At 35.0% G+C, this 26,967-nt stretch overlaps 1 protein-coding gene across 2 annotated transcripts in view; it reads right to left on the bottom strand.

Annotated features, from left to right (window-relative positions):
- The window catches only part of ddx10 (DEAD (Asp-Glu-Ala-Asp) box polypeptide 10), a 443,025-nt gene that overhangs the window by 383,529 nt on the left and 32,529 nt on the right, over positions 1 to 26,967 (bottom strand). For both annotated transcript variants that reach the window (XM_039745618.1, XM_039745620.1), the window contains exons 7-9: positions 22,685 to 22,811; positions 19,898 to 20,060; positions 15,473 to 15,557 (exon numbers count right to left, since the gene is read on the bottom strand). In XM_039745618.1, the coding sequence (XP_039601552.1) occupies positions 15,473 to 15,557; positions 19,898 to 20,060; positions 22,685 to 22,811 (375 nt within the window). The remainder of the gene's footprint in view (positions 1 to 15,472; positions 15,558 to 19,897; positions 20,061 to 22,684; positions 22,812 to 26,967) is intronic.

The following is a 26,967-nucleotide window of genomic DNA, read 5'->3' as shown; positions in this document are numbered from 1 at the left end:
AGGAATGTCAGACTTATTTATTTATATATATCATGATCTGCCATACTGCTATACACAGACACAGCAGTCAGGTTGCATCACCTATCTACAGTATATTTTTTCTGCTTGCTTTGGCAGAGAGACACAGCATAGCTGAGAGACGCAAATATCTTTGAGTCAGCTGTTGCCCCGGCAACAGATAAACAGTCTTCCATAGACGCGGAGATCAGACTTCACGACTCTCTTCGGCATGTCGTCCAGTTAGAGGAGGTCCCAAGAGAGTTTACAAACCTCACATTTTCTTAAATGAGTGGCGCATTAATAGGAATGTTTCTTGAATGAGCATGTCTGAACCACATAAAAACTGATTTTTTGACGTCTTCAAATGCAGCAGTTCACATATGTTTGCAACCCGAGATTTTTTTTCTTTTTTTGCTTGGTCTTCCAAGAAATCTGACAGCGTCTATGGCAAAATTCCAAATTTACTGGCAACGTCTTTTTTTTTTTTTGCCACAATTGAGAGCTGCAAAATTGTGACGTTTTTTTCCTAATATGAACTGCTATTGTTTTTTCGTGTCTGCCGTTTCTATAGTTGGGTCACAATGAGTTCAATTTCAATGGATGTTTTAAGCAATAAGCATAAGGCATCACTGAAAACCGCAGGAAACAGAAAGGACAAAAAAAAAAACAGTACGAGGAAAGTTCGAAGAAAGAAAAAAAAATTACAATGTTTCTGTTTGGGGATAATTGTGCACAACTGAGCTGCGGCCACAGAACTAGCTGCTCTGCGGAATGATTTATTCAGGCATTTCAAGGTCTTTTGGGCACTTCGTTATAATGAAAGTACCTGCTGAATGTACTTCATAGTAATGACATTTCTATAGAATCGCGTCATATGAGGAAACTGTCGGGACCATAAAAATACTTCGTTGTAATGAAAATTTAGTTGTAAAAATATTCGTTATAATGGAATTTTACCTGTATTAGAAGAAGGATGTTAAGGATAGAGCTGCCAGGCAAGAGAAAAAGAGGAAGGCCTAAGAGAAGATTTATGGCTGTGTTCAGATAGGACATACAAGTGATGTGTGTAACTTAGCAAGATGCAGAAGACTAGAAGATATGGAAAAAGATGATCCGCTGTGGCAACCCCTAACAGGAGCAGCTGAAAGAAGAGGAAGACTGGGCAGAAGACAACACAAAACTAAAAAATTTTAAATGTACTTTGACATCAGACAACTAGTACTGCTATCACTGGTAACAAATTCATTCAGACACACGTTAAATGAACATTAGAATAGGGTTACCACATACTGTGCATCTATTTAAAGTAAAATTTTGCAAAGAATTTTTCTCACTGTGGTTTGAAACGAAATGGCTTTGTACCAATTTCCAGACCGACTGAAAACAAACAACTTTTTTATGGTCTCAAGAGGGATTTTCTATGATTGTGGCCTTATGTGCTTGTTGATATTTTGTGCTGGTAACAGGACTTCTGATATCAAGGATCAAAATAAGTGAGATTTATATAGAGTGCGGGTGACTGTAATAAAAACTGGATGTGCTCAGTCAGCTGACTCAAATTATCCCTTTATTGGGTTGATTTAGCTAGGGAGCAATTACTCTTCACACAATGCCAGTCAGATAACTTTGCTCATTCAATAAATAACATAAGTTAAAATGTGTTATTTGCTCACCCAAGTATTCTTTATCTAATATAAGATTTTGGTTGAAGACTGGACAACACTCACTGTCAAACAATTGAATAAAAAGGGAAATCAGCAAACACTTTACAACTGCACTGTAATGCTGTACATTGCAATAAGCATTTGATGTTGTATTCACAGTTTTCCTGTTCTTCTCAGTGTGCTACTATTTCTAGAATATAGAAGACATGTGAATAACAATATTAAGGAAGTTAACTTAATCTCAACCTAATCCTTGTGCAATCTATATGATGCAATTAATAGTGATATTTATCATTCTAGCTTATAATTTATCTCTAAACTGTCAAATTAATGATTTACTTTTGCCAGCTGTTCAAAAGCTGCAAATAGAAAACAAAAAGAGCAGTAAAAACAGGAAAGGTTATTAGAAATACATGGCTTTTAATTTGAAAAGATACATACTGGAGTGCAAAACGTCTAGCATCTTAAAGTTCTAAATACACACTATACATCCAATTAATACCAAAAGCAAGTTATTTAAGGATGCAATATAGGAAATAGTGTACACCATGCAGACAAAAAAAATATTTTTTGTCATTAGTGTTTTGGGTAAGCTAGCCAATTTTCAGCATGTCCACCTCGAACTGATTATTGCCAGCTTTCACACATTCTGTGTGGAATTTACAAATCTCAAGTATGAAGAGGATTCCTATGATGAATAAAAGATTTGTTGATAGGCTGATAACAGACGGATAGTGACAGTAAATTTAGGTGCAAGCACAACCTACAACAGACTGAAATTGAAACTAATTTGCGCCCTTTGCTGCTGAGTCAGGCTCTGGGTCTCCACCAACATTCTACTCAAGCAATTTTCTAAAGTGGATATTTAAATTAAAACATTGTACTGAATTGTTATTTCAGTGTTAAATTTTGTTAATTCGTGTTTGAATACATTTTAACATACTTTGCTTTACAAATTTTTGCTGGTGTTTTCCAGTATAATAAAAGAGAGGATTCTTGTTCAATTATAGAGTAAAGGCGGAGGATTATATTGTAAAAACTTGAAATACCTAACTCCTGAAAAAAACCCTGTAAAATATTAGGAAATCTGTGATGCACCTTACTGATCAAAACAACCTTACTTTATGCCAGAATATACCAAAAGTATGTATAATTTTAGAATTTCTGCTACCTCTGCCAGTTATTCTTTGAAAACTAGGAACTCAAGAATAGCCTTAAGTGCATTACAATAGATTAACATTAAGATAGATAGGTAATTCCACCCTGAAAAATAGAGTTACAGACAATGTTTAGGCTTTTAAGATAATACATTCTAACAATCAAAATAAGGAGTTCTTAACTTTTTTCTGTGTGTAATTAGGTTGAATGTTTCCCTCTTTTCCATGTATATTTATTTTTACATAATCCTTTGAATATTGTACAATCAGAATAGGTCTGTTTCAGGCTACAGTTAAAAAACAGAAGAGTGAAAATTAACTTTATAAATTGTATAAAAATCAGTCTTTTGCTTTACCTTCACTTTTCATCTTAGTGAACACAAAAAATGTGATTATGACCTGTTCTTAATTTTCATTATTTATACCACAATGAACAGTGACAATTTTATAAATATGAAGCAACTGTTTTAATCTGATGGATTTACAACAGCAGCCACTACTTATCAAATGTGTTACTTTCTATCTAAAGCAAAATCCATCAAGTTAAATTTGTCCCACATTTTTTCTAAGGGTAAAAACAGGAAGCAAAAGAACTTTTAATCAGACACAGCTTTCCAGAGTATGAAAAGTCATACCATTTTATGAAGAATTATTTCTGAATGAAAAAGACATGTCAGATTGATCTGAATTCCACTAAATATATCTGCTGTAACATAAAGGCCAGTGTTAATTAGCAAATTTCAACAAAGCATTATTCGCATTGAATTTGCTGCATTCGCATTTGCCTTTGTTTGTCGAATTATTCACTGATAATTCATCAGGTTTAAAAGAACTTTTTTTTTCAGCATCCCATAATGCTTTGCGAGGCCAGCGCGACATCCTGGAGCTTTAACAGCCAACATTGCATGCATCTGGGTCTCTCTCTAACTTGAAATCTGCTATCAACAAAGGGATTCTTTCAAGGGCTTCCTGTGCTGATAAGCATCCAGCATTTCTTTTATCTCTTACACTTATAAACTCATAAATACCTACATAAAATGCAACAGGATAGAAACAGCTGTAATGATCACATATAGATACAAAGAAATCCTAAAAAAGCATGTTTTGTTCAAGTGCTGTTTACAAATGCAGCATTTAAAATATGAATGGAAAAGAACTGAAATCTTACCGCATTCTGGATCGTTATCAACCCTACATGTTTTAAGAGAATAAATTATCACAATAAAATAATTTTAAACCATTTTGGCATGTTTTTGGTAATAGATTGTTGGGGATAAAATGAATGAGGCATACCTGGGGAACTGCCCGTGAGAGCTATAAACTTAAACTTAAAGTTAAAATTAATTAACATGTTTACCATAGTGGCACGCTGTATGTATGTTACGGTTCTACTACTACTTCTAAAACACCTCTTAACATTATTTGGGATTTTTTTATTTGTAGCATTTCATTTCTATTCACACATAAACATACACTTATCAAATACATTTTTTTACATACTTCAAGGCCACAGATTGCTCAAACTCTTAAACATTTTTTTTTCTTGCACATCACCTTTTAATCTTCAAGTACTGAACACTAAACTGAAACAGTGATTTAGGAACTTTACGAATAGCTACATTATTCTTGCATGAAACAAAATTTCTCCCTTTCTTTCTCTGTCTCTGTTTACCCAACCACACCTTTTTTGTATTTGTGTGTTTTTTTCTTTATTTAAGGTTTAATGCAGCATGTCTTACATCCATACAGCTGAATAATATCACCATCTGGTGGTGGAATCACAATGGAATAAACACCAACATTTTCTAATGCTGCCAAGCACAGGGACACTTTTGACTTGTAATGTCAATTAATGACTTATAGGATTACAGTGCTAAAGAAAATACAAACTGTGAAATGAAAAAAGAAATGACACACTTTCTAGCAGCTTTACACTGTATATCACAACTATTTAACAAACTTGTACAACAAGTGAATCTTCTACCCTTAAAATTTTTCCCACAAAAACTCAGGAAAAACCTGAACAAAAACCTTTTTAAAAAACGGTGTGTGTGTATATATAGAGATGCATACTTTCAGTCCAGAGACTAGGCTGTAACTTGTATTGGTGGCAGAAACGACAATCATGCTATAATGTATCATGTGCAAAAAGCAGAAGAGTAAACCCAGTGCTAACAATATATTGTAAAGGAGTACCAACAGACTAGTTGAAGAATATCTCAATGACATGTCATTCGCTTACAGTTAGAAATAAAAATGGGTTACATGATATAGTCATACAATATATCGAACAACTGAAGAACTAACAAGGAGAAGAGAGATTTATAAGAAAATTCTTTGAAGACATAAATAATCAAGTATTGTCTAAAGGAGATAGACTGCAAAACTATGAAGATCTGGTCATTAATAACTTTAATAAAAGGGGAATGAAATAGAACAGGGTTGGTGTGATTACTACCGACTTTACACATTGGCTATGTTGAAATGCTCTTCAGCAGCTGATACTTGCAAATCTTTTTTCTTTGAGGTTTAATCTGAATGAAGGCTATTTATCAGTGGCTTAAACTGTAAGTGTCAATGGTTAAGTCACAAAAGAAATAAATCAATAACTCGCATGTATTGTAAATGTGCGAGTATACAATATACTTTTCATATGCCTTCTTCTAAATATTTTTGTGAAAAGTTCCTAAAATCTAAACAAAGAATATCCTTAAGGAAAGACTTACAGCATTTTCACAATATTTTATATTCTTTGAAAACAACCTCCCAATAATTGGAGTAAATCAAAAACAATTAAGCAGTATTGCTTTTATCACATAAATATATTACAACATTAGAACAGACCATTCAGCCCAGCAAAGATGCCAGTGCTCTCCACCTAATTCTTCTTTAAAAAAAAAAAACCCACATCAAGTCTAGTTTTGAAAGTCTCTAAAATCCTACTGTCTACCACACTACTTGATATTGTATGCCATGTGCCTATGGTTCTCTGTGTAAAGAAAAAACTCAATGTTTGTGCAAAATTTAAGTTTCCCTATATGTCCCCATGTTCTTGGGGAACTCAATTTATAATAACAGTCTCAATCTACTGTAATATTTCTCTTCATAATTTTAAACACTTCAATAATGTCTTCTTTTAATATTATTTGCCTTAAACTGAAAAGGCTTAGCTCTTTTAATCTCATAATTCATCCCCTGTAGCCCTGGAATCAGCCTAGTCTCTTTTCACTGGACTTTTTGTTGCGCTCCTATGGCCTTTTTTATACTGTGGAGACCAAAGCTGCACACAGGATTCCAGATGAGGCCTCACCATCGTGTTAAAAAGCTTGAGCACATAACCTCTTTAGACTTGTATTCTATATCCACAAAAAAATAACTACTGTAAAAGATAAAATGTTTTAATCATAAACGGAGTGTTTGAAAAATACACAGAACAGAATGGATATCACTTATGAAACGAGTTCAAACACAGGCATGTTAACTTACATCAACATTGACATTCAGTAAAATGTTGGTAAAGAACAAGTGAGAATGCTGCGTTTCAACCATCTTCCTGTTAATTTGCACTGATGCTGGTCATCAAATGTCTGCACCTACTTACCACACCAACAAACAAGAACTAAAGTTACTTCTAAAAGCAACACACACCTAGTAAGATTGCAGTATATTTCAAATCAAAATGATTTCTCCCATGTTAAGGATATGTTTTCTGGTTGCGTGTGTGAGTTAAATATGTTATGATATCAAAACAAAACTAAGAGGCATGAAAAGTTTACTGTGATTTGGTCATTCAAAAGGAAATCATGCCCCACGGAGGTGAAAGAATATTGCAGATGAAATCAAACACTAAGATGGTGTGAACACCAAGTCTTCTTTGAAAATGGCTGATTATTATTATCTCATAATATTGGTGTTTTTTTGTTCAAAAATGACACATACAGTATATAAACCATTTTACAATGTGTGTGTAATCGCAAGATGCGGATCAATACTCAACAACTAAGGTTTTATGCTTTTATTTTCTGGTGATGCCTCATGCTCCATTAGCCTCCATTGTAAAGCACTAGTGAGAGCAAGTTTGGTTTTTTTTTTTTTTAATTCATAAAAAAACTCTTAACTTTAGAACACAGTATTGTGTGGTAAATGTGTTTATACCTTGTTTGTGAATAAATAACTTCTACTTAAACACTGAACTTATCCTTTGACAACTTAAGACCAAAAAAAGTGGTAGTACTTCAAAATATTTCAATTGCTGGTGGTAGTATGCCAATTAAAAAGGTTCAGAACCCCAGACTGGGAGATATTACACAGCATATGATCACGTATGTGTCAGTACACTGGTATAGTCAAGCATTTACTTTTATTAATAGGTCTAATATTATCCAAAATAATATTGTCTAACTATTGTTAGCAGTAGATCGTGCTCCACTTTTACGTATTGAGTTTATACTTGTGGAGGAAAAAACCCGATGGCACAACGTTTTGGGGTTCCCTTGGCAAAAAAAAATTAAAATTAGGAACAAATAAGCTCAACTGTAGAAGGAAGATCACCAATTGTCCACAAATGATGAATGGAAACAGACTTTGTACAAAAACTCATTAAGAGGTCAAAAGAGATGATATGGCTCAGACAAGATTTAAAAATTCCCAAATGGTTTTAAAATGTGTTGAGTATTAGATAGGGGAATCACCTTAAAGAAGGACACTGTCTGCATATAAAGATATTAAATGAAGGGAACTACAAGCTGTAATAGGTGTTATCTGTTCTGATTTTAAGATGCCAAATGTAGGCAGTCTAAGGGATAAATTAAAAGTATGGGAAGAATAAGGGCAGCCCAGCCTGGTTACTTTACTAACAGAACAGGGATACGAGAAGGCAGAAATGGTGAGGACAACTACAAAGGAGAAACATGACAAAATGTTAATCAAGTCAAACAGCCATACCAAAGCCCATGCTACCCATGACTTACAAAATTCATGTAACCAAAAGCTTTCTCCATGTCAAGGTAAGAGACAGCTGTAGGGCTTGTAAAGAATAATACAAAATCAATATGCTTTATATCAAAATAATATCAGGCAGAGGGTTACTGAAGGGATCAGCAAAATAGTTGGTGCAGCAATCTAAAGAGTTACTACAGACTGAGAGATTTGAAATTAACAGGCAAAATTGTTGTTCTTCCAGATTTTAAATGTTACATAATCTGTTTAGCTTGAACTCCTAGTGGAGTTAATTACAAACTGTCCTTTAAGATAAGTTCTAGTGTTGGCAATTATGAGCTCCTGATCTTTAGTAACCACATAGGGGAATGAGAGCTGGGATTTGAGCTCCCCTATATACTTCAGGTTTGGAGTATACAAGATGAGATATGACAAAATGAACCATGGCAAAAGAAGTATTCAATTGGCTCCTAACAAAGTGCTTGCATTGTCCAGAGAGCTAAGTGCCAAAAATTCATTCAGGCTGACAGCAAGCTGTTCTCAAAAAGTTTATCATTTAAACAAGAGGAACTAAATGTAAAGTGAAAAGAAAGAATTGTTTGATGTAACTGCAATATGCAAAATTTGTGATCACATAAAAAAGTTAAAGCTAATGATAAGTCTACAACTAACAAAATGAAAATGTATTCAGTAAGAGACTGAGAATGTTCACAAGAAAAAATAGAATTATTTGGCTGAAGGGTGCTGCAACCAGAAAGAATAAATCAAATTAAGGTCTGCAGTGAATTTACATAAAGAGAATGTGGAATGAGGAGTACGCCTGCCAATAGGAGAGGAACTCTGTCTAACAGCAGATTTATTGAAGCAATGGCTTCGATACTGAAGCAAAAGCTCACTGTCAGACAATGTATGCAAAAAACTGGATGGATGGATAGATAGACAGATGGATAGAACTTTATCCCCATGGGGAAATTTGGCTTTCTACAGAAGCTCTTTAAATAAATATATAAATATAAATACACAAATATATATATATATATATATATATATATATATACACACACACACACACACACACACACACACACACACACAATGGTCTGAAAACACACCAGAATGACAAAAAAAAAATCAAGAAAATTAAAAAGAAAGAAAACTTCTGACTTGGCCATCACAGTGAGGCATTGTACAAAGTTGTTGGTATAAAGCAGCCTCAGTAGCGTTTTCTTGACACATTTCTGCTGAATAATTTGTTGGCTGAAAATATTCCGTATTAGTGTGTCAAGAGAGAGGATGTGCAGCATTGTTCATAATGGCACTTAGTTTTGCTTTAACTCCCTCCTTTGCTACGACCTCCAGAGGTCCAGAGTGCAACCTGTAACTTAGCCAGCCCTTTTCATTAGCTTAATGATTTGGCTGGCCTCTCTTGAAGTGATGTTACCAGCCCAGCACACCTCAGCATAGAAAATCACAGTGGTCATCACAGAGTTGTGGATTGGAAGGATGTCACTCCTCACATTAAAGAAACACAGTTTCCTAATGAAAAAGAGCCTGATCTGCCATTTCTTATACAGATCGTTTGTGTTCCAAGACCAGTCCAACCTGTCATTGATGTGGTCCCCCAAGTATTTGTACATCCACTCCCTGAATGGTGACCAGACATACAGGCTGCTTGGTGCAGCAAAAATCAAAAACCAGTTCCTTGGTTTTGTTAAGGTGCAGACAATTCTCTTTACACCAAGAAACAAAGTTCTCCACCTGACTCCTATACTCCTTCTCATCTTGTCTATTAATCCCCCTAATCAAAACACCCCAGAATTGGAGAGTCACCTGAGAATTCCTGCAAATGAAATGACCTGGTGTTATATTTAAAGTCTGACGTGTACAGATTGAAGATAAAAGGAGACATGCCTGTTTCTTGTGGTGCTCCAGTTTTGCGCTCATCCACATCAGAAACACAATCCTTGAGCCTCAAAAACTGCGATCTGCACGACAGATAGTCCATTATTCAGTGTCCTGACTTGGCAGGAAAACAGGATAAAGAATTTCTGAGTAAACTGGGAAAAGTGGGCAAAAAGCAAAACGAAAGAAAATAAACCATAGCAACTGAAACCCAGACAAGAAGCAAAATCGAGGTTAAAAAAAAAAAACAGGCAATGAGTCAAAAACCAGGCAAAACTAGAAAAATAAGCACAAAAGAGATCAAAATGAAGCAAGGACTTATCAACAGATCAGATAAAGTTCATGGCCAAGGATTTTTTATGCTGGTTGCTAACTGAGTGAAGATCACAACCCTGGAGACTCCGCCCATAGAAACGAGGCTCGTGACCCTGAGAACAGTACACAATATGGCTTCTCTTAAAGGCAACAAATCAATTTCCAGTCTAAATCATGACATCCAGGACACCATCAAAAGAAGAATGGGCAATATGGGGTCTAGTCATGAGCAGAGGCAAGCAATAATTCAACAACTTCCCACTATAGCTTCACTTGCTAAGACTGTCACCACCTAATTATATATTCTTATTCTGAATGCTATGTCAATGGAAAATAAGTATGTTATACTTTTATGCCAAGTAGAGAAAAAGCCACAACTGGATGATTGTTTATATAGTGTTAGACATCTTTGTACAGCAAATGCAACTCCTGAATTCAGTGGTATTAGAAAGTTTGTGAGCCTTTCAGAATTTTCTCTATTTCTGCATAAATACCACCTAACCTGTGATCATTTTTTTTTACATAAGTTCTAAAACTACATAAAAATAACCTGATAAAGCAAAAAGTGAAAAAGATAATACTTGTTAATTTATGGATTGAGGAAAATTATCTCATGTTACATATTTGTGTATTAAAAAGTATGTGAACCTCTAGAATTATCAGTTCATTTGAAAGAGAAATTAGAGTCGGGAGTTTCAATTAATGGGCTGACACTGCCCAGGGATTTGTTTCTGCCTTGTGCCCTGTGTTGGCTGGGATTGGCTTCAGCAGACCCTCGTGACCTTGTGTTAGGATATAGCAGTTTGGAGAATGACTGACTGACACTCGGGTATCAGTATGGTAGGTTCTGCCCTATTTAAAGAACATAAACCTGGGAATTAACTGTCAAAGTCTGATCTTCACCTCACAGTTTTATGGAAGTATGCCACACTTTGATCAAAGAAGATTTATGAGGACCTAAAAAAAATGTGATGCTCACCAGGCTGGAAAAGTTTATGAAACTATTTCTAAAGAGGATGATTCCACAGATGCACTGTTGGGCAGATCATGTACAAATGTAAAACTGTATACCACTGTAAAAGCTATGTCAGTATGATGACAATTGAAGAGGTCTAACATGCATCGTTATTCTTATATTAAGCTTGGTCACAGTCATGTCATAGTCATTGTGGAAAGACAAGTTGACAGAAGACATTGAGAAACAATAGGAAAAAAGAAAAGACTTGTTTACAGTGGCACAGCAACAAGTGCACACAGACTAAGCTCAGGCATGCACCCACAAACACTTCCTCGCATCTACCCTCTATATCTACTTAACTCACATACCCTATCCCAATTAGCCCCTAAACCACAAAAAATAGCATTCTACGAGCAGTTAATGAAATACGGAAAAACTAATAAAGAACAAAAACAAGCAACACAATTGAGCTGGTACAATAAACAAACCCCTATAAAAGTACAGCAAATGTTGTAATTTAACAAATACCAAAGTGTAACTAAACAGAGGAAGAGTATTTAATGCATAACCTGATGACTTATAGTGCTACCATAATCATTCCCCTCAAACTAATTAATAGTAAACATGACGAAAGACCCCAAATGAGCCCATCTGCAGAGAAATTAAGTATATTACCTAGAACCTACAATATTACATGAATAACATAAAATGACTACTTACTATATATGCAGATCGTAAAACACAAAATTACATAGCTATTCAGTCAACCTGGAAAAAACAATCATAAATTTGAACATAATTTAAAAATGAACAAGTCTAATAATGGACTGAATGGAACTGCTCTAGGCAGTAAACCAAGGTGAGTGAACAGAACATCTACAGTATACAACAAGAAGGTGCTGCTTGTAATAAGACCACATTTAACATCCAGTGCCAAAGAGGATAAACTGAAAAGTTTCTGTTAGTTTAGTAAAGTATGTTAAAGTGTAGCCTGCAGTCACATCTTTTTTTTATAAATGGTTAGTCCAGGGTCTTCCTGCACTGCACTGTAAAAATGAATGAAGTCTACAAAAACTGGATGTGAGACCCTTCAAAAATGATATTTTGAGCCTTCATCAATAAAATCTGTCAGATAAGGCCTGGGCTCAGGCCACAGATGATGTTGTTGGTAGGGTGACCAAAAAAAAAAAAATGGGTATCCTACCCAAGGATGCCAAGGGCCTTTGGAAAGGAAAGAAAAGAACTGCATCTGATTAACCTGGGTAAACCTGGAAAATGGCTATTAAACTGATGTCTATGATGAAATGGATATGACGAATAAGAAACAAGAAAGCTTAAAGATTAATTTACTGCAAGTACTACAAAGCATAGAAAAGAAGAATATACAAGTGAACTCATAACACTGACTGAAGAGTTACTTATCAGTCAATTTCTGAAAGAAAAAAAAAATAACATGCATGAGTCCAGCTTTTAATAATTATAGATTGTGGACGCGGCCCGGACACAGACAGGCAGACATGTTGTTAAAATACCACCACACGTTTATTTACTATATTTACAAATATAATAATGGTCACTTAGACCCAATCCAAGTTCCATAAAGTGCACAAACCCCAAAATGACACTCAGTCCTAGCCACAATGCCTTCTTCTCGGGCCGCCTCCACTCTGTTCTGCCTTGTCCTCCTTTCACCCGACTCTAGCCCTGAATGAATGGAGACGCCCCCTTTTAAACAGTCCCCGAATGAGCCCCAGGTGTTCCCGGCACTCCTCCTCTGGCCACGCCCCAGCGTGGCGGAAGTGCCGGCTGTCCTCCCGGCAGCTCTCCGGGCGCTGTCCTAATTCTTACCCCCCGCACTTCCTGGTGTGGCGGAAGTGCTGGGGTAACAGGTCCCCAAGGCATTGGGGCGCCTCCTGGCGGTGACCACAGGCCCCTACAGGGTGGAGCTTCCATGCCCTGTACCCGTGGCCCCAAGAGCAACCAGGAAGGTGGCCCCCACATGATCCAGGGTGGGCTTAGCCCCACATCCGGTCCCTCACGCCGTCCCGGTCAGGTCGTTGCCCCTGGCATCCCTGACAAGATATATTTCAAATTTACCCTTTCCTTTCCCTTTTAAAATACTTGATAAAGTAATCACCAGGTAAACTCAGTCTCAACTTAAACATCACAATTCAGACTGAAATTTTATTGTGGCCTCCGCATAAGTCCCAGTACAGAAACTACACTAACCTCTGTTATAAATGACATAATATCTTCTAATATCTTTTGTTGAAGGAAATTCTGCAGTGATTATGTTGTTAAAGTTAAACACATCCTTTGACACCACTGACCCTCTATTCTGTTACACAGGCTGGAAAACTATGTTGAGCTGTCAGACACTATGCTTGTGTGATTTAGAAACGTGCCGACAGTACCATGTTATTATATATTTTGTCCTGTAGGGCTCGGTAGTCAGACCTTTACTGTTTTCACTTTATATGCTTCCATTGGGAACTACCATTAGAAAACAATCATTTTTACTCATATGCAGAGAATATCCAGCTATAGCTTTCTCTCAGACCAAACGACATTTGTCCAACAGTGTCCTTAATTGTTTCAGTGAGTTAAAAGAAGCACTATAACTACTTGTCTTGGAATACAGGAATTGCAGAATTGTTATTTAATGAGAGAGTAATACAGACCATAACAATATTCTGTCACATTTTAACTCAGCTGCCTTAAATATAAGATTTATGGAATAAGCAATCAATTTAGGCCTCATTCTTGAAACTAGTATATCTTTTAAAACACACGTTACAAAACTATCAGAACCTGTTTTTCGAGCTTAAAATTTTTGGAAATTTAAGACGGTTTCTAAATATGTAAAATACTGAGAAATGATTGCATGCATTTATTTCTAAAATGATTAATAACCACAATGTGTTACTCACATGTTGTTCAAACAGTTATACATGTATTTGTTTGGTTAATTCAAGAATCATCACAAGAACTACAACAACAACAGCAGCAAATTTTCAGGTCTTAGTTCTTTACACTGGCTCCCAATTAAACTTAGAGCAAATTTCAAAATCCTCAACTTTTAATATGAAGCTTTAAATGGCCAAAGTTCCACTTACCCATTTGAACTTATAATTATTTAAAAGTACTATTTACATTACAGAACATACATTAAGCTGTCAAGATGCTGGTGTACTAAAGATTCTATGGATGAACCAAATAATAGTGAGAGGCTGAGCTTCTAGCCACAGGGACCCAAAACTGTGGAATAATTTGCCTGTTTATATAAGAGGTTCCCCTAAGTTCTCATCTTTAAAATCCAGGCTGAAAACACTATTTAATCTAACATGATATTAATCCGCACTTATTAGTGTTGCTCTGCATATTGCATCTCCACCTGTTAGTCATTTGTACAAGAACATGAGAAGTACAATAATTATACACTATCACTAAGCCTCTTCTCTGTTCTTCTTATCAATATCATTCTGTAGCACTCAGTGCTATTGTTCTACTTCCAAGCTTCTGTTTTGCTGGTTAAAAGAGATCTGCGATACTGAGATCCTTAGAATCAATCGATGGAAGGACTCTGTCACATTATGAGATGGCCCAGCACAGACTTTCCATAGAATGCCCAAGAAAGGGTGGATGACCAGCTGACCTACAGTATGTCTCCAGGACTGTGAATGTGTCTGACTTTATCTTTTGTCATGGTCTGTTGCAACTGAGCATGGAACAGATTTTTTTTTTATATGGATGCTGCCGAATGAAGTTTGTTTTCCTATCCCATGTTGTCAACTGGCAACAGTTCAACAATAACGTCAAAAGAAAATATTATTAAGCTTTTTTTACATCAATCCGTTTGGATCTCCTCTGCCTTACTCCGTCTTTCAACAAATCTGAGTCTTTTTGTGTATGAATTATGTAATTGTTAATTGGTCAAGTTTACAACTCCATTCACCAGTGAACTTGTTACAGCACTGTGAGCCTGAACTTGTTGAAAACCGCTATACAAAAATAAATCAATTTCAAGTCAACTGATTTTACCGTTTATGAATTTGTTTTGTTGCTTTTAAAGGAAACAACAATCATTAACATTACCAACTCAATAAATAAAACAATAAAAAGTTGAGAAAGTATCAGCATTTGACAGTTGGTGCACAATTACTGATTATCACGAGAAACAAAAAAAAAAAACACAACCCAGAGATTAAATAAGTACAAATATTTTTATAACCAACAAATGGTTAGTCAGGAGATATACACATGAAAATATCACTTTTGTGAATGCTCACTGAAAAAATGTTGGAGTGCAAGTTGTTTTTTACTTATTTTTTTGCTTTCAAAAACTATACCGGAAGCACAATGTAATAATACTTCCTTTTATATTCTACTCACACTCATAGTGTGAATCTTGCTGTAGGAATCCTAAAACAATTTTCTGAGGTTTCCCATTATAAGTATGCAGTATTCAAGGGAGTTTTAAACCAAGGCTTGAGCACTCTCATACTAATGCAGTTTTTAATTAGTTTTCTGTACAATACCTGGCTGTTCGCCCCACTCTGTGAATGTAAGTACTAGCATCCTCTGGACAATCAAACTGAAGAACCCAGTTTACTGCAGGGAAATCTGTGCAAAAACAAAAAAGGAAATACTGTCGTTTAGCTCAAAGTCATATTTTAAAGGAAACAGCATGTGAATTAGACAGCAGAATCTTGTTACATTTATATTATACAAAATGTTAATTATAGACAGATTTTCACCAGTATTATCAGAAAATGAAAAAACAGTCCAAATATTTTACAACAGCTTTTGGCAGAAACTGAATGGAAAAATGATATACCATTCACAATTTTAGTTTCAAGGATAAAACCTCCCACTGCACTGCATTTCTGGCAAAAGGAAAAATAAAATGGAAGAACTATGATTTTACTAGACAGGAATATGTTTTGTGACTTTTTTCTCTTTTTGGACATTTAAAGACAGACTAACAAGCACTGCTGTACTGATTTATTGATCACAATTGCCACTATTTATTACTAGTTATTTATTACAATTAATTCAGCTGAGAAATATTGAATAATAGTATTGGTATGCAGTTTGCCAAGGAAGCTATACTGGAATCTGGTTTTCGCTCTAATGCACACTATGGTTTTCCTTATTTCACATAGTTTTCATCTTAAAATCAGCTAAACATTTAAACATTTTATTTATATTCTTACCCTATGGAATCTATGCAAGGACACAAAGTTGGCCTACTGTTTTGCCAAGATGTAGCGCACATTGTTCCTACTGAAACTGAGGTTTGACTATGAGCAAGGAGGAGTAAAACTAGCTATTACTGATACACCCCTATTTCCTTCTTGTGTCTTTCAGTTGTGTCCAACAAATGTTCTGACAGTTTGAGTCAACTCATCTCCGAAGTGGTGATTATCTGACATTCCAAAACATCTCTTCACCCAAGTGTAGATAACATATGGTCTTATATCAGTGATTACTAAATTCCACTGATATACAGGGTGTCCCAAAAGTCACTATACCCTTCCTTTTTTCTACCTTACACCTTGTGACTTTTTTTCTGGGGCTATATCAAAACCAAGGTGTATGCCATTAAGCCCCATAATCTGTCACAGCTTGAGATAAGAATTCGCACGGCCTGCAGTGAGGTCGGGGATGCTGAAAAACGTCGTAGAGGCTTGCGTCCGAAGGTGGCTGAAAGTTGTCGAAAATGGAGGTGCTCATGTGGAGGAATACAACTAGTCTTCAAGGCATTGGAACGTGATAGCAAGCCTAGCAAGTAAAACTGTAAAAACTCCTTTGTTGATGCTAGAAATATTAATAAACTCAGTTTCTTGTGTAATTTTTAGGAATTTATTAAAAGTATATAGTGACTTTTAGGACACTCTGTACATATCAGTGACCTTTTGAACATTGTGTTTGTTATGAATATGACAAGCACTTAAATACAGAAAAAAAGGCCTTAGATAAATTGATTTGTACAGTACAAAGCAAAGCAGTGCAAAACAATTACTGTAAAAAGACAAAGTTGGGCATACAACATTCCAAAACAAGAAGTAAAACATGTTAAAACATAGTAGTTATAAATTAGCATTAGAGTATACTTTTGCACTAAACACATCTTGGACAGGTTGACCAGCTAGCATTAATGTAATTCAACAATTCAGAAAAGCATGCAAATTTGTAAATGGAAATGAGATTATTTAAAAACCCACAAATGTGTTTCTTCTCAAGGATATTGCCACTGCAGTAACTTACCTAGTGTGTGGGTTCCACCCAGACACATATGAAGCTTTATACAAACAATATAAAGACACATCATGCTTAATAGCTCTAAAGTGCAAGATTTAAATCCAGACCCATGATTGTCTGTGTGGAGATTTACTGTTCTGTTCATATCTTCAGGAGTTTTTTTCCCCTGGGTATTCTGGTTTTCCTCTTATTTCCAAAATATATGTAAGTTAAACAAACTGATGAATCGAAATTGGCTACATAATTGGTAGTAATTACTTTATGTGTAAGAGCCTACCCTGCAATGGACAGATAATCCAATTCAGAACCTCTGGAGCTAGAGCCTAAATGGGTTTGATAACTGATGGATTTTCCTTCACAAATTTAGGCAGCCTCACATGTACAGTGTGTAGCTACTAATGTGGAGAATAGGAAAGACATGCATTCTCTGAAACCTTCACCAGGAAAAGATGGTAACATTAACTAGAATTAGAATGGTAATATTAACTTGACTTTCAGGATGCATTAGCCAAAGGGATAAAGTAAGAAAGGTTCTGTCTGCACATTTAATTAACTAACTTACTAGTACACCAGATCCAGTGTTTTAGCGGGAGGGGTTTTACTTTAAATATACCACAGAAAGGTAAGTAATTTTTGTTCTTAAGTTGCTTTATTTAATATACATGTTGTGTACCTACTAGCAAGTAAATACATTTTAGTTTTAAGTCTTTTTCCTAAACAGGTTTTTTTTTTTCCTAAACAAATGTATCCATTTTAAACAAAATTTCAAAAAGATGTTAACAAAATTAACAAAACGATTTTTAATGCTCGCTATTTCCTGTAACAGAACATAAACTAAGCACTTTAAAGCAGTCTCATAAGATTGAATTGTTCCCTTACCACCGAAATTAGTGATTAGCCTGCCAGTAATCACCCGCTCAATAATTCATTGGGGGTTGCTGGAGATTAGGGAGTAAAAGGCATTGTAGCATTCAGTCTTGAAGTGAATTCAATTTATTAAATCTCTGTGAATTTTCACAGAGGGCAACTTGGAAACAATCTTGTAATTATTTGAAATGTGATTCACTAAAGGCAACAGCTCCAGCATCTAAATTGTGAGATTTTTAACAACTTTAGTCATTAAATGTGACATACCTTCTACTTAAAACTGCCTCAATTCTCAACTCCTCAATTTAATGTAAAATGAAAAGTGAACAGCAGTCTGACTTCCTATGTATTGTAATAAAGTAGAAAATGTAATCATTGCTCAACATTCTAATAAATCTGAGAACTTAGTTAATAAACTAGAAAATGTTTACATTGCTTATCATTCCAGTGAACTAGATGACTTATTTAGTCATTTTGAAAGTTGAAGAATTTAAAATTTTTGTTTGCTTCATTAAACAGAAATTACATTAGAGTCAAATTGAAAAATAATAATGATAAAATGCAATTGCATTCCATCAGTACAGTATCATTACTGCAGTACATAAAATATATGTATTGGACTCCATGACATAATTTAATAGAATGATATTCAAAATGTGATGGCATTTCAAGCTTCGAACATTGTTTTTTATTATTTAATCCTTTATTGGCATTATTGCTGTATTATTCATTGGTTGATTATTTATCTAAGAGGTAAAACTGCAACACCATCAGCTTTCCATATAAAACAAAAGTGAAAAAGTGCTACACATGGCCAAAGGAAAGTCAATTATAAATGCAAGATGGAAGAGACTGTCCTACAGGAAGCAACTTCAAAAAAGGATTTAGGCATTTACTTTGACACAGTGTTTTCATCATCTAATCAATGTGCAAAATCTATTAAAAAGGCAATAAAAATGTTAGGATATACTGTAAAAAAAACTATTTATTATAAATTTATGGCTGATATGCTTGGAGTATGTAATGCACTATTAAGGTCACAACTGGAGTATTACGTGCAGCTCCGCTCACCACGCTATAATAAAGACATAGCTGCACTTAAAGCTGTGTAGAGGAGTGCAAACAAGTACATTCCAAGAATTAAGGACATGACCTACTTTGAAATAAACCTGTTTAGTCTTCAGAAAAACTGAGTGTGAGAAGACCTAATCCAGGTCCTGAAAATCCTCAAAGGCACTGATAAATAAAGTAGCTCCAGCAAAACACTTTCAGCTTACTAGTGAACCAAATACTCAAGGAGACCAGTGGAAATTAAGGGGAAGTGCATTTAAGACTTGAAGCCAGAAGGAATTTATTTAAACAAAACAAACTACCAAGACATGTAGTTGATTCACAGCCTTTAAGAGGTGTTTAGATGAGCTACTGGTACAGTTTAATTGTTAGCTAAACAAACAAAATAGATGGAATGAATGGCTGCATCTTATTTGTCAGATTTCTTTTGTTCTTATTAGCATGTTAAACTGCTCTGGGCAAAAAAAAAAAAAAAAAAAATGAAAATGTAACCCTGAAATCGCTATTTTTCAAAGTTAGCATGACTTCAGTACTTGGAATTTTATTTAAGCATGCTGTTAGCAACATGGCTCATTGCCAAAACATTTATTGATTAAATTAAAATACTAGGCATTAAATAGCTTTTTGTACATATACGTGTGTTTTACATTCCTGCAAGTTAAAACTATGCTAATGTGACATTAAGGAGCACAAATAAAACACCCTCTTAAATTCTATTTAATTATTTTAACATTATAGGACATAACTTTTATCACACTTACCAAGGCCTCTGGCTGCTATATCAGTAGCAAACAGCACAGCAGCTTTTTTCCGGACAAAATCATTGTACACTTCCATTCTTTTAAGCTGCAGCTGTTTTCCATGTAATGCAAGAACTGATATTCCAGGACGGAGACGACAAAATGCACGAAACAGATACTGCACCTAATAGCCAAATTGAAAAGAGGTAAAATTATAGTGTGCTGACAGATGTCAATTAATTCACTGTTCCTTTAATTTAATGAATCAACTGGAATTTAGGGCCAATATGATGCTACAACGGATTGTACTTCAAGTATCCAGAATCCTGTTGAATCCCAGGTCTGGTTGCTGTATGTATGGATTTCCTAAGTTTATATGTTTATAGGGTCCTCCAAGTGTCTGAGCAGATATTCTTCATGTACTCTGTACTCCAGTCTCACTATTATATCCCAATGTTACATTAATTTAATCCTAAATTGGCTCAGTAAGAATGTTTGTGCATGAGCTGCAATTCAGGTTTCATTTCAACCCGGAAGTCTGAACTGATTCTGCTGGAAAATTCTAAAGCAACGCACAACCCTCCATTGGATGAAGCATATTTAAGAAAGTTATGATGGTATTAGTAATATAATTATGCACTAAAATTATTATATGCATATTCATAAATGCATAAACAATTAATTATTAATTAAAATTAAATTTATTCCAGTTCATAAAACTATATCAAATTATTTTAGTCTTTCTGTTAATTTTAATCAGGTTTTTAATGGTTAATTAACTTAGTGTTAAATGTGGAATTTAAGCCTGTCTCATTAGAAAAAAATCATTCCAGTTAAGGTTTCTGTTAAATGAGTTTGTCTTAACCAGAAACAATTACCTTTTAGCTTATATTGAACTAATAAAATACAACTACCAAATTAATACTATTAAAACATGTTTTATTAATATCTGAAACCAACTGTGACTGAACAACATCCTTCACAATTTTAAAGCAAATGCAACACATCAGCTCAGCTCTGTATAGATGGAGAAGTGCAATATAATCTCAAAATTCCCTTTTCTGCTGTTTGATTAAATTATAAGGACTCATGCTGTCTTTATGATCTCCTATAACAAATTATGAATTATTAACCAATCACTGTATTTTTTTTTTTTTTTTAACTACAAATTACACACATAAAATAACAATGCATAAAGTCAGTAACTGATGAGGGTGACTGATTTAAGAATGAAGGTCTTTTTCTACAGACTATAAAATAAAGATGTATTGCCCACTTTTGACATGGTATGGAAAGTAAGACTTTCACACTACTGCAAATTTAACATCAACCCCACTCTCAACCAAAATATAATTGCTTTTCTGTGAAACTGCAAAAGGATGCAGGGCACTCCCAACACCTTTTCTTTCTGTCTGGTAAGGGAATGTTAGTCAGAATTGGATGACTTTCTGACAAGTAAATCATGGTCAGTTATCAGGTGCCTGATCTTGGTCCTGCAAGCAGAAAGAGGGACAATAACTCACCTTTGCAAATCTTGATGGGCAAATCTATGCAGTAATTACGATCTACTATATTGAACATATATGCACCCATGATCCCAGTGGTACATGTGACACTCGACTATTGTTTATCTGAGTGTAAGCACCAGATTGCTTGCTGTCTATGATTACTCTCTTTAACCAACTCCCTATTACACAACATGGTCCTTAACAAAAGGCTTGTGTTACCCTCCTTTTCCGAAAAGGAAATCTAGTAACAGATCTCTCAAGCAGAAAACATTTTTTGGAACTAACATTTAACTACTCACTAACCTCCAGAAATAAAGGATTACCATGTGAGACATTAAAAGGACTGTAATTGCAGTACAGAGGGACAATCCAAGATGTGACAAAGTCAGTCGAACTAGACAACAGAACACAAAGCGCATTCTTCTTTCATTATTATTGAAATTTCTCTTGGGCCAAGAATAATGTAGGACAAAGCAGACCACTAGTTCTTGGAACAGGAGAAACAGGACAAAGACTAAGTACATTATCATTACTGTTCCATACTGGTGGTTTCAAGATTAAAAAAGCACGCAACAATGTAACTAGGGTACAAGTCAGTGAATGTATTAGCATGTACATTTAACCTAACTGCTGAAATCTATGCATGTGTCAAGTATATCTTTACCTGTTAAAACATTCTTCTTTCTTCAGATTTAATAAGAAAACCAAGATTGTGAAATCAGAAGCTTCTCTATTTAAACTTGGAACTGCATGCCATAACATCACGCAGTGTCTTTAGGCAGTCTACGTGACATGACACACACAGGCTCAGTGAGAAAGAATGGCGTGCTACATTAAAAATAAACATACAACTGAGAAACTTAACACAAAACTGAATATGCCCTCATATTACTGACTAACAGATCAGAAACTTTACCATTTTAAAAAGCAGATCTGAATGAATATTTCCCAAGTTGAGTCATTAGATAAGAGCTACTGTATGTAGCATTTTACCACATGAATTGAAGTTAATGAATCACAGATCATCTCTCACTTAACCCAGGCCCTCACACTGTATGTGGAGTTTTCCTTGAATCTGAACTGATTTTGTCTTCATACTCCTTCATATCCCCCCATATTCCAAAGATGTGCAAGGAATGGTGACTGATCATATATGAGCTAGTGACTGTGGACATGTGAATAAGCGTGCTCTGTCCAGGGAGGTTTCTGCCCTCATTCCCTACTCTGATGAGACAGATTCCAGACTGCAACAATCTTCTATTGTAATAAGGGAGTTTGGAAAAATGAATGAATGACTCACCTCCTTGCAGCTTGCAAAAAAAACAATTATCTTCTTGTTAGTGTGATTTTTCACAAAGGAGAACAGCATGTTGACTTTCTGGCTTAGATCACAAACAACATAGCTCTGTTCTAGTGTTGCAGGAGTGCTAAGAGCAAAAAGACAACATTTTGTGATTGTATAGTACTGATGAAAATCTAAGCACCAAAATGCAGAATTTATTTACATCCGAAACACTGCTCAGCTGCATATAATATCACTCATTTCACTTGTCAAGTTACAAAGCAGTACTGAAATGTTCTCTAGCTTTAGTGTGTTTAGTTACATAATTGAATGAGATTTTATTCGTCAATTGTCTGCAGCAGCTACTTTCTATTCATACATTTAAAAAGAATACTATCGGTCAAATTCAGAAACCAGTCAAGTAAAAATACCAAACAAAGCTAGTCAATTACTTTAGGGCACATTTTTTCAGAGATTAAGAAATAGAATTGTCTAGATATTCATTGGTTCAAGAAAGCAAAAGAAAAAATTAAACCTCAGTGACAGTATGAAATTCACTGAAGATTAAAGGACACATTTGTTTTGCCTCAGATTTTATTTCAGCCTAATTTATGTAGAAATACAGTATTATCAGGAAAAACAGCTGGTGCTGAACCCAAGGGTGAAGTGGTCTTTCTGGAAACTATAGCAACTACAGAAGTAAAATCCAACTAGAACTAGAAACTTGGAAGCAAATGTGAGAGGAGGATATGCTGTTTAAGGTTAGAATCAAAAATTATTATCCATTTTAAATCCCATTTTATGCAAACAACTATGGCTATATGGTACAAAATACAGAACAAATAAAACATAATACAAAAATATGCAGTTAATTTTGACCTTTATAACTATTTAATGAGAAAAGGCATAATGCAGCTACACCCAAAAACTGTTATTCATTTTCATTTAACAGAACAAGGAATAAATCACTTTTTTAACATGAATATCAATAAAGCAAACAATCCAACTGTGATACTTTTGTCGAGAAATGTTACCTGTCAAGTGAATTCATGTTTCTGCAAACTCACAAATTAATAAAATTGTACATTTTAACATTACATGACACACATATAGCGGCTATGTACAAGTAAATTCCCACTTTGTTTTTTTAAAAGGATGCTTAGTTTCAAAACATAAGGCTATAGATTTTTTCCTAGCTCCCTGCAAGCTTGATAAAACACAGATAAAGAAAAGACAGTAAGCTTGTTTAAATTGTAAAACATGATCACATAAACTAGAAGCTAGTTTTTTTCCAGTTAGATAGAAATGAAAATCACAAACAACTTTTCATCTTTCATTTTCCAGTGAGATAGTGTACATTCTAAAAGACTGGACCCAGCAGGGCCTACAGTATCCATCCCCACATTTACTGAAGCATGTTACTGTAATGCACATCTTATAAATGCTTACTTACAAGTACTTTTCTCACAGCAGTATTTAAAAGAGCAATGGATGTAAAATGACAAAATATTACTCTACATATGCTTACTTCCCCCAAGTGAAAGCTACAGTAAGCAAATTATTTAATTATGAAAATATACATCTTATTTCCTGTACAAATTACTGCAATTATTATAAAACTATACTTGAGAAAAACAACATGCAAGTAAAATCATGCCAGAGTACAATGATTTAACCAAAGTACTAATGGAATAAAAAAGGCCCCAAATCCTCAGCAAATACTGAACCATGTTTTTTCTTTCTATCCCCATCATCCCCATGTTAATGCACATTTTGTAGGAATGATCTTATGCTATGATGGACCTTATAATTATCCTCTGAACACAAAAATGCACATACATGAATGTTTTAATACCTGCAGTGTTTGTAAAGGCCTTATCTCAAAGGATCAATGAGACTAGAACAAACGACTGAAATTTACAAACAATACAAAAAAAGAAATTTCAAAATAAAAAACTGATTTTCTCAGCCCATGACTTTCTCCATATTTACAACACAAGTACATACATTGTGTGAACTTACAAAAATAAATGTTATTGTGTCTTGCATGTAGGTTAATTATTCACATTTTAGCTAATTGCAACATGAAGTAACATTCAGGTGCATTGAAGGACTTAATTAACGGATTTAAAAAGTTGAACCACTTTACATTATACAATTTTTAAAGAGTTTTTTTTTTTACTGTTGTGACTGTGCTGCATTTGAAAATTTTTAAAAGCTTAAAGCTAAACAAATGGGCTGAACTGAAAATTCACAAATGCCTTTCAGATTGCTGATTCTGTAATTGCATGAATTGTTATATACCTAAAAGAAAAACTATCTGCTAAAAAATCTTGTGTAAACTGCATAATACACAGTAACTGAAGTAAAATGTTAAATTTAATTTATTTTAGACACAATGAACTAGCAGTACATATGAAACAAATTCTGAATAAAACATGACATATACATTTCATGTATATTACAGTGTAACAAATACCAAATAGTCACAAGAGTTATGGGTTGGTTAGTGCAGTAAGATCACAATGGGTGCAAAAGAAAAAAAACATGCATGTAAATTACAATATGTTTATTGAAAAGTCTTTGGGTGCTCTGCCATTTTTCTAAAATTACATGAAAACTGTAATAAGTACAACACCTTAATCAAAATCACCTTTTTATTTACAAATGCTTTTTGTATATCTTCTGTATTCAAGTGGAAATCACTTTTTACCATACTCCAAAAATAACATTCCAAGTTACAGGAAATCCTGGCAAACACTATTGTCCATCTAGTCACTTGTTTTCTCAGATGACTTTTTTTCCAATACAGTACAAGGATTAAAGAAAGTAGTGCTGCTGCCTCACAGTTAGGAGACCCAGGTTCGCTTCCCGGGTCCTCCCTGCGTGGAGTCTGCATGTTCTCCCCGTGTCTGCGTGGGTTTCCTCCGGGTGCTCAGGTTTCCTCCCACAGTCCAAAGACGTGCAGGTTAGGTGCTTAGGCAATCCTAAATTGTCCCTAGTGTGGGTGTGTGTGTACTGCGGTGGGCTGGCTCCCCGCCCAGGATTTGTTCCTGCCTTGTGTCCTGAGTTGGCAGGGATTGGCTCCAGCAGAACCCGTGACCCTATGTTAGGATATAGTGGGTTGGATAATGGATGGATCATAGAAAAAATTTTGGGATCAATGGACATTTTTTTTTTTAACTATAACATCATTCATAAAGTATTAAATAGATGGCAATTTTTATTTAGGCAATACATTTTCTTTGCAATTGCATATTTAGCGATAACATAAGCTAAAGTGAGGTGAAGGTATATACCACAAATAACATCTTTAAAGGAACATGCTCATTGTGTTTGTGTGCCTGCTCTAAAGCTGCAGATTCAAAATGAACCTGCATGGTGTAATGTTCGTGATGTTCTACTATGGCACACAGACAATGAGTCTTCATATGTTGCACCCATTTGCATTACACTTTGCTCTGGTACTTCTATAACATGTTTTAAAAAGCAGGCAATCTGCAATTAACATTCACTTCATGTGTGAATGACATGAAACATGCCGCTTTTTTGTCTGCTCAAAAGAACACTTCACTATGGGAAGAGCAATGGTTGGGAAAAATAAAAACAGTATCAGACCTACTAGAAGTGGACATAAAAGGCTAAATATTGTACTGTGACCACAGAAATTCTACACAATTTTGAATAAAAAAAAATAAATGCATTTGTGTTATATCAATTACCAATGTGTTATGGTTACCAATTGTGTTATAAATTACCAATGATTTCAAATGTGACATTTTCTGTGCTCTACAGAGCAGCACATTAATAGAGTGGAAATGCTTTCTATTTACACAAGCAAATTCATGCTCTGAAGGTGCCTGTATAATGTAGCATCAGTGTCAAGCGCCACAACGGATCGATTCTCTGCTCTTAAAATGGCTCTTTGAAGTGGCTCACTATCTTTAAAAGGACTGCTTATCTTTTGCCAAACTAGTTGGAAAAAGCACCTGCATTTTTAAAGGATCTCCTGCTATAGATGATGTAATGCCAGCTCATTCTTTTGGTGATTCATCCCTGGCTGATGTAACTTGTCCAGCGCCATTGCAGTAGCATTGCGTGTGCAGTTGACCTCTCTGATTACATTTGGAAAAATTGTGCTTTTATGTTTGCCAGTTCAACCACAGTGTAAGGAAATCTTATATAACTGAATGAGAAGCGGAAAATATTATCCTATACAGCTGGCATTGCACAACTCAGTGATGTTTGTTTCAGCAAATTTACACTGAAAAGCTCCTGTGGCTAAAAACCCGAGAGTGGAC

Source organism: Polypterus senegalus, chromosome 2 (assembly GCF_016835505.1).
Source record: "Polypterus senegalus isolate Bchr_013 chromosome 2, ASM1683550v1, whole genome shotgun sequence".
NCBI lineage: Eukaryota > Metazoa > Chordata > Cladistia > Polypteriformes > Polypteridae > Polypterus > Polypterus senegalus.
The sequence above is the reverse complement of the archived record's forward strand: the minus strand, read 5'-3'. Positions and strand labels throughout refer to the sequence as shown.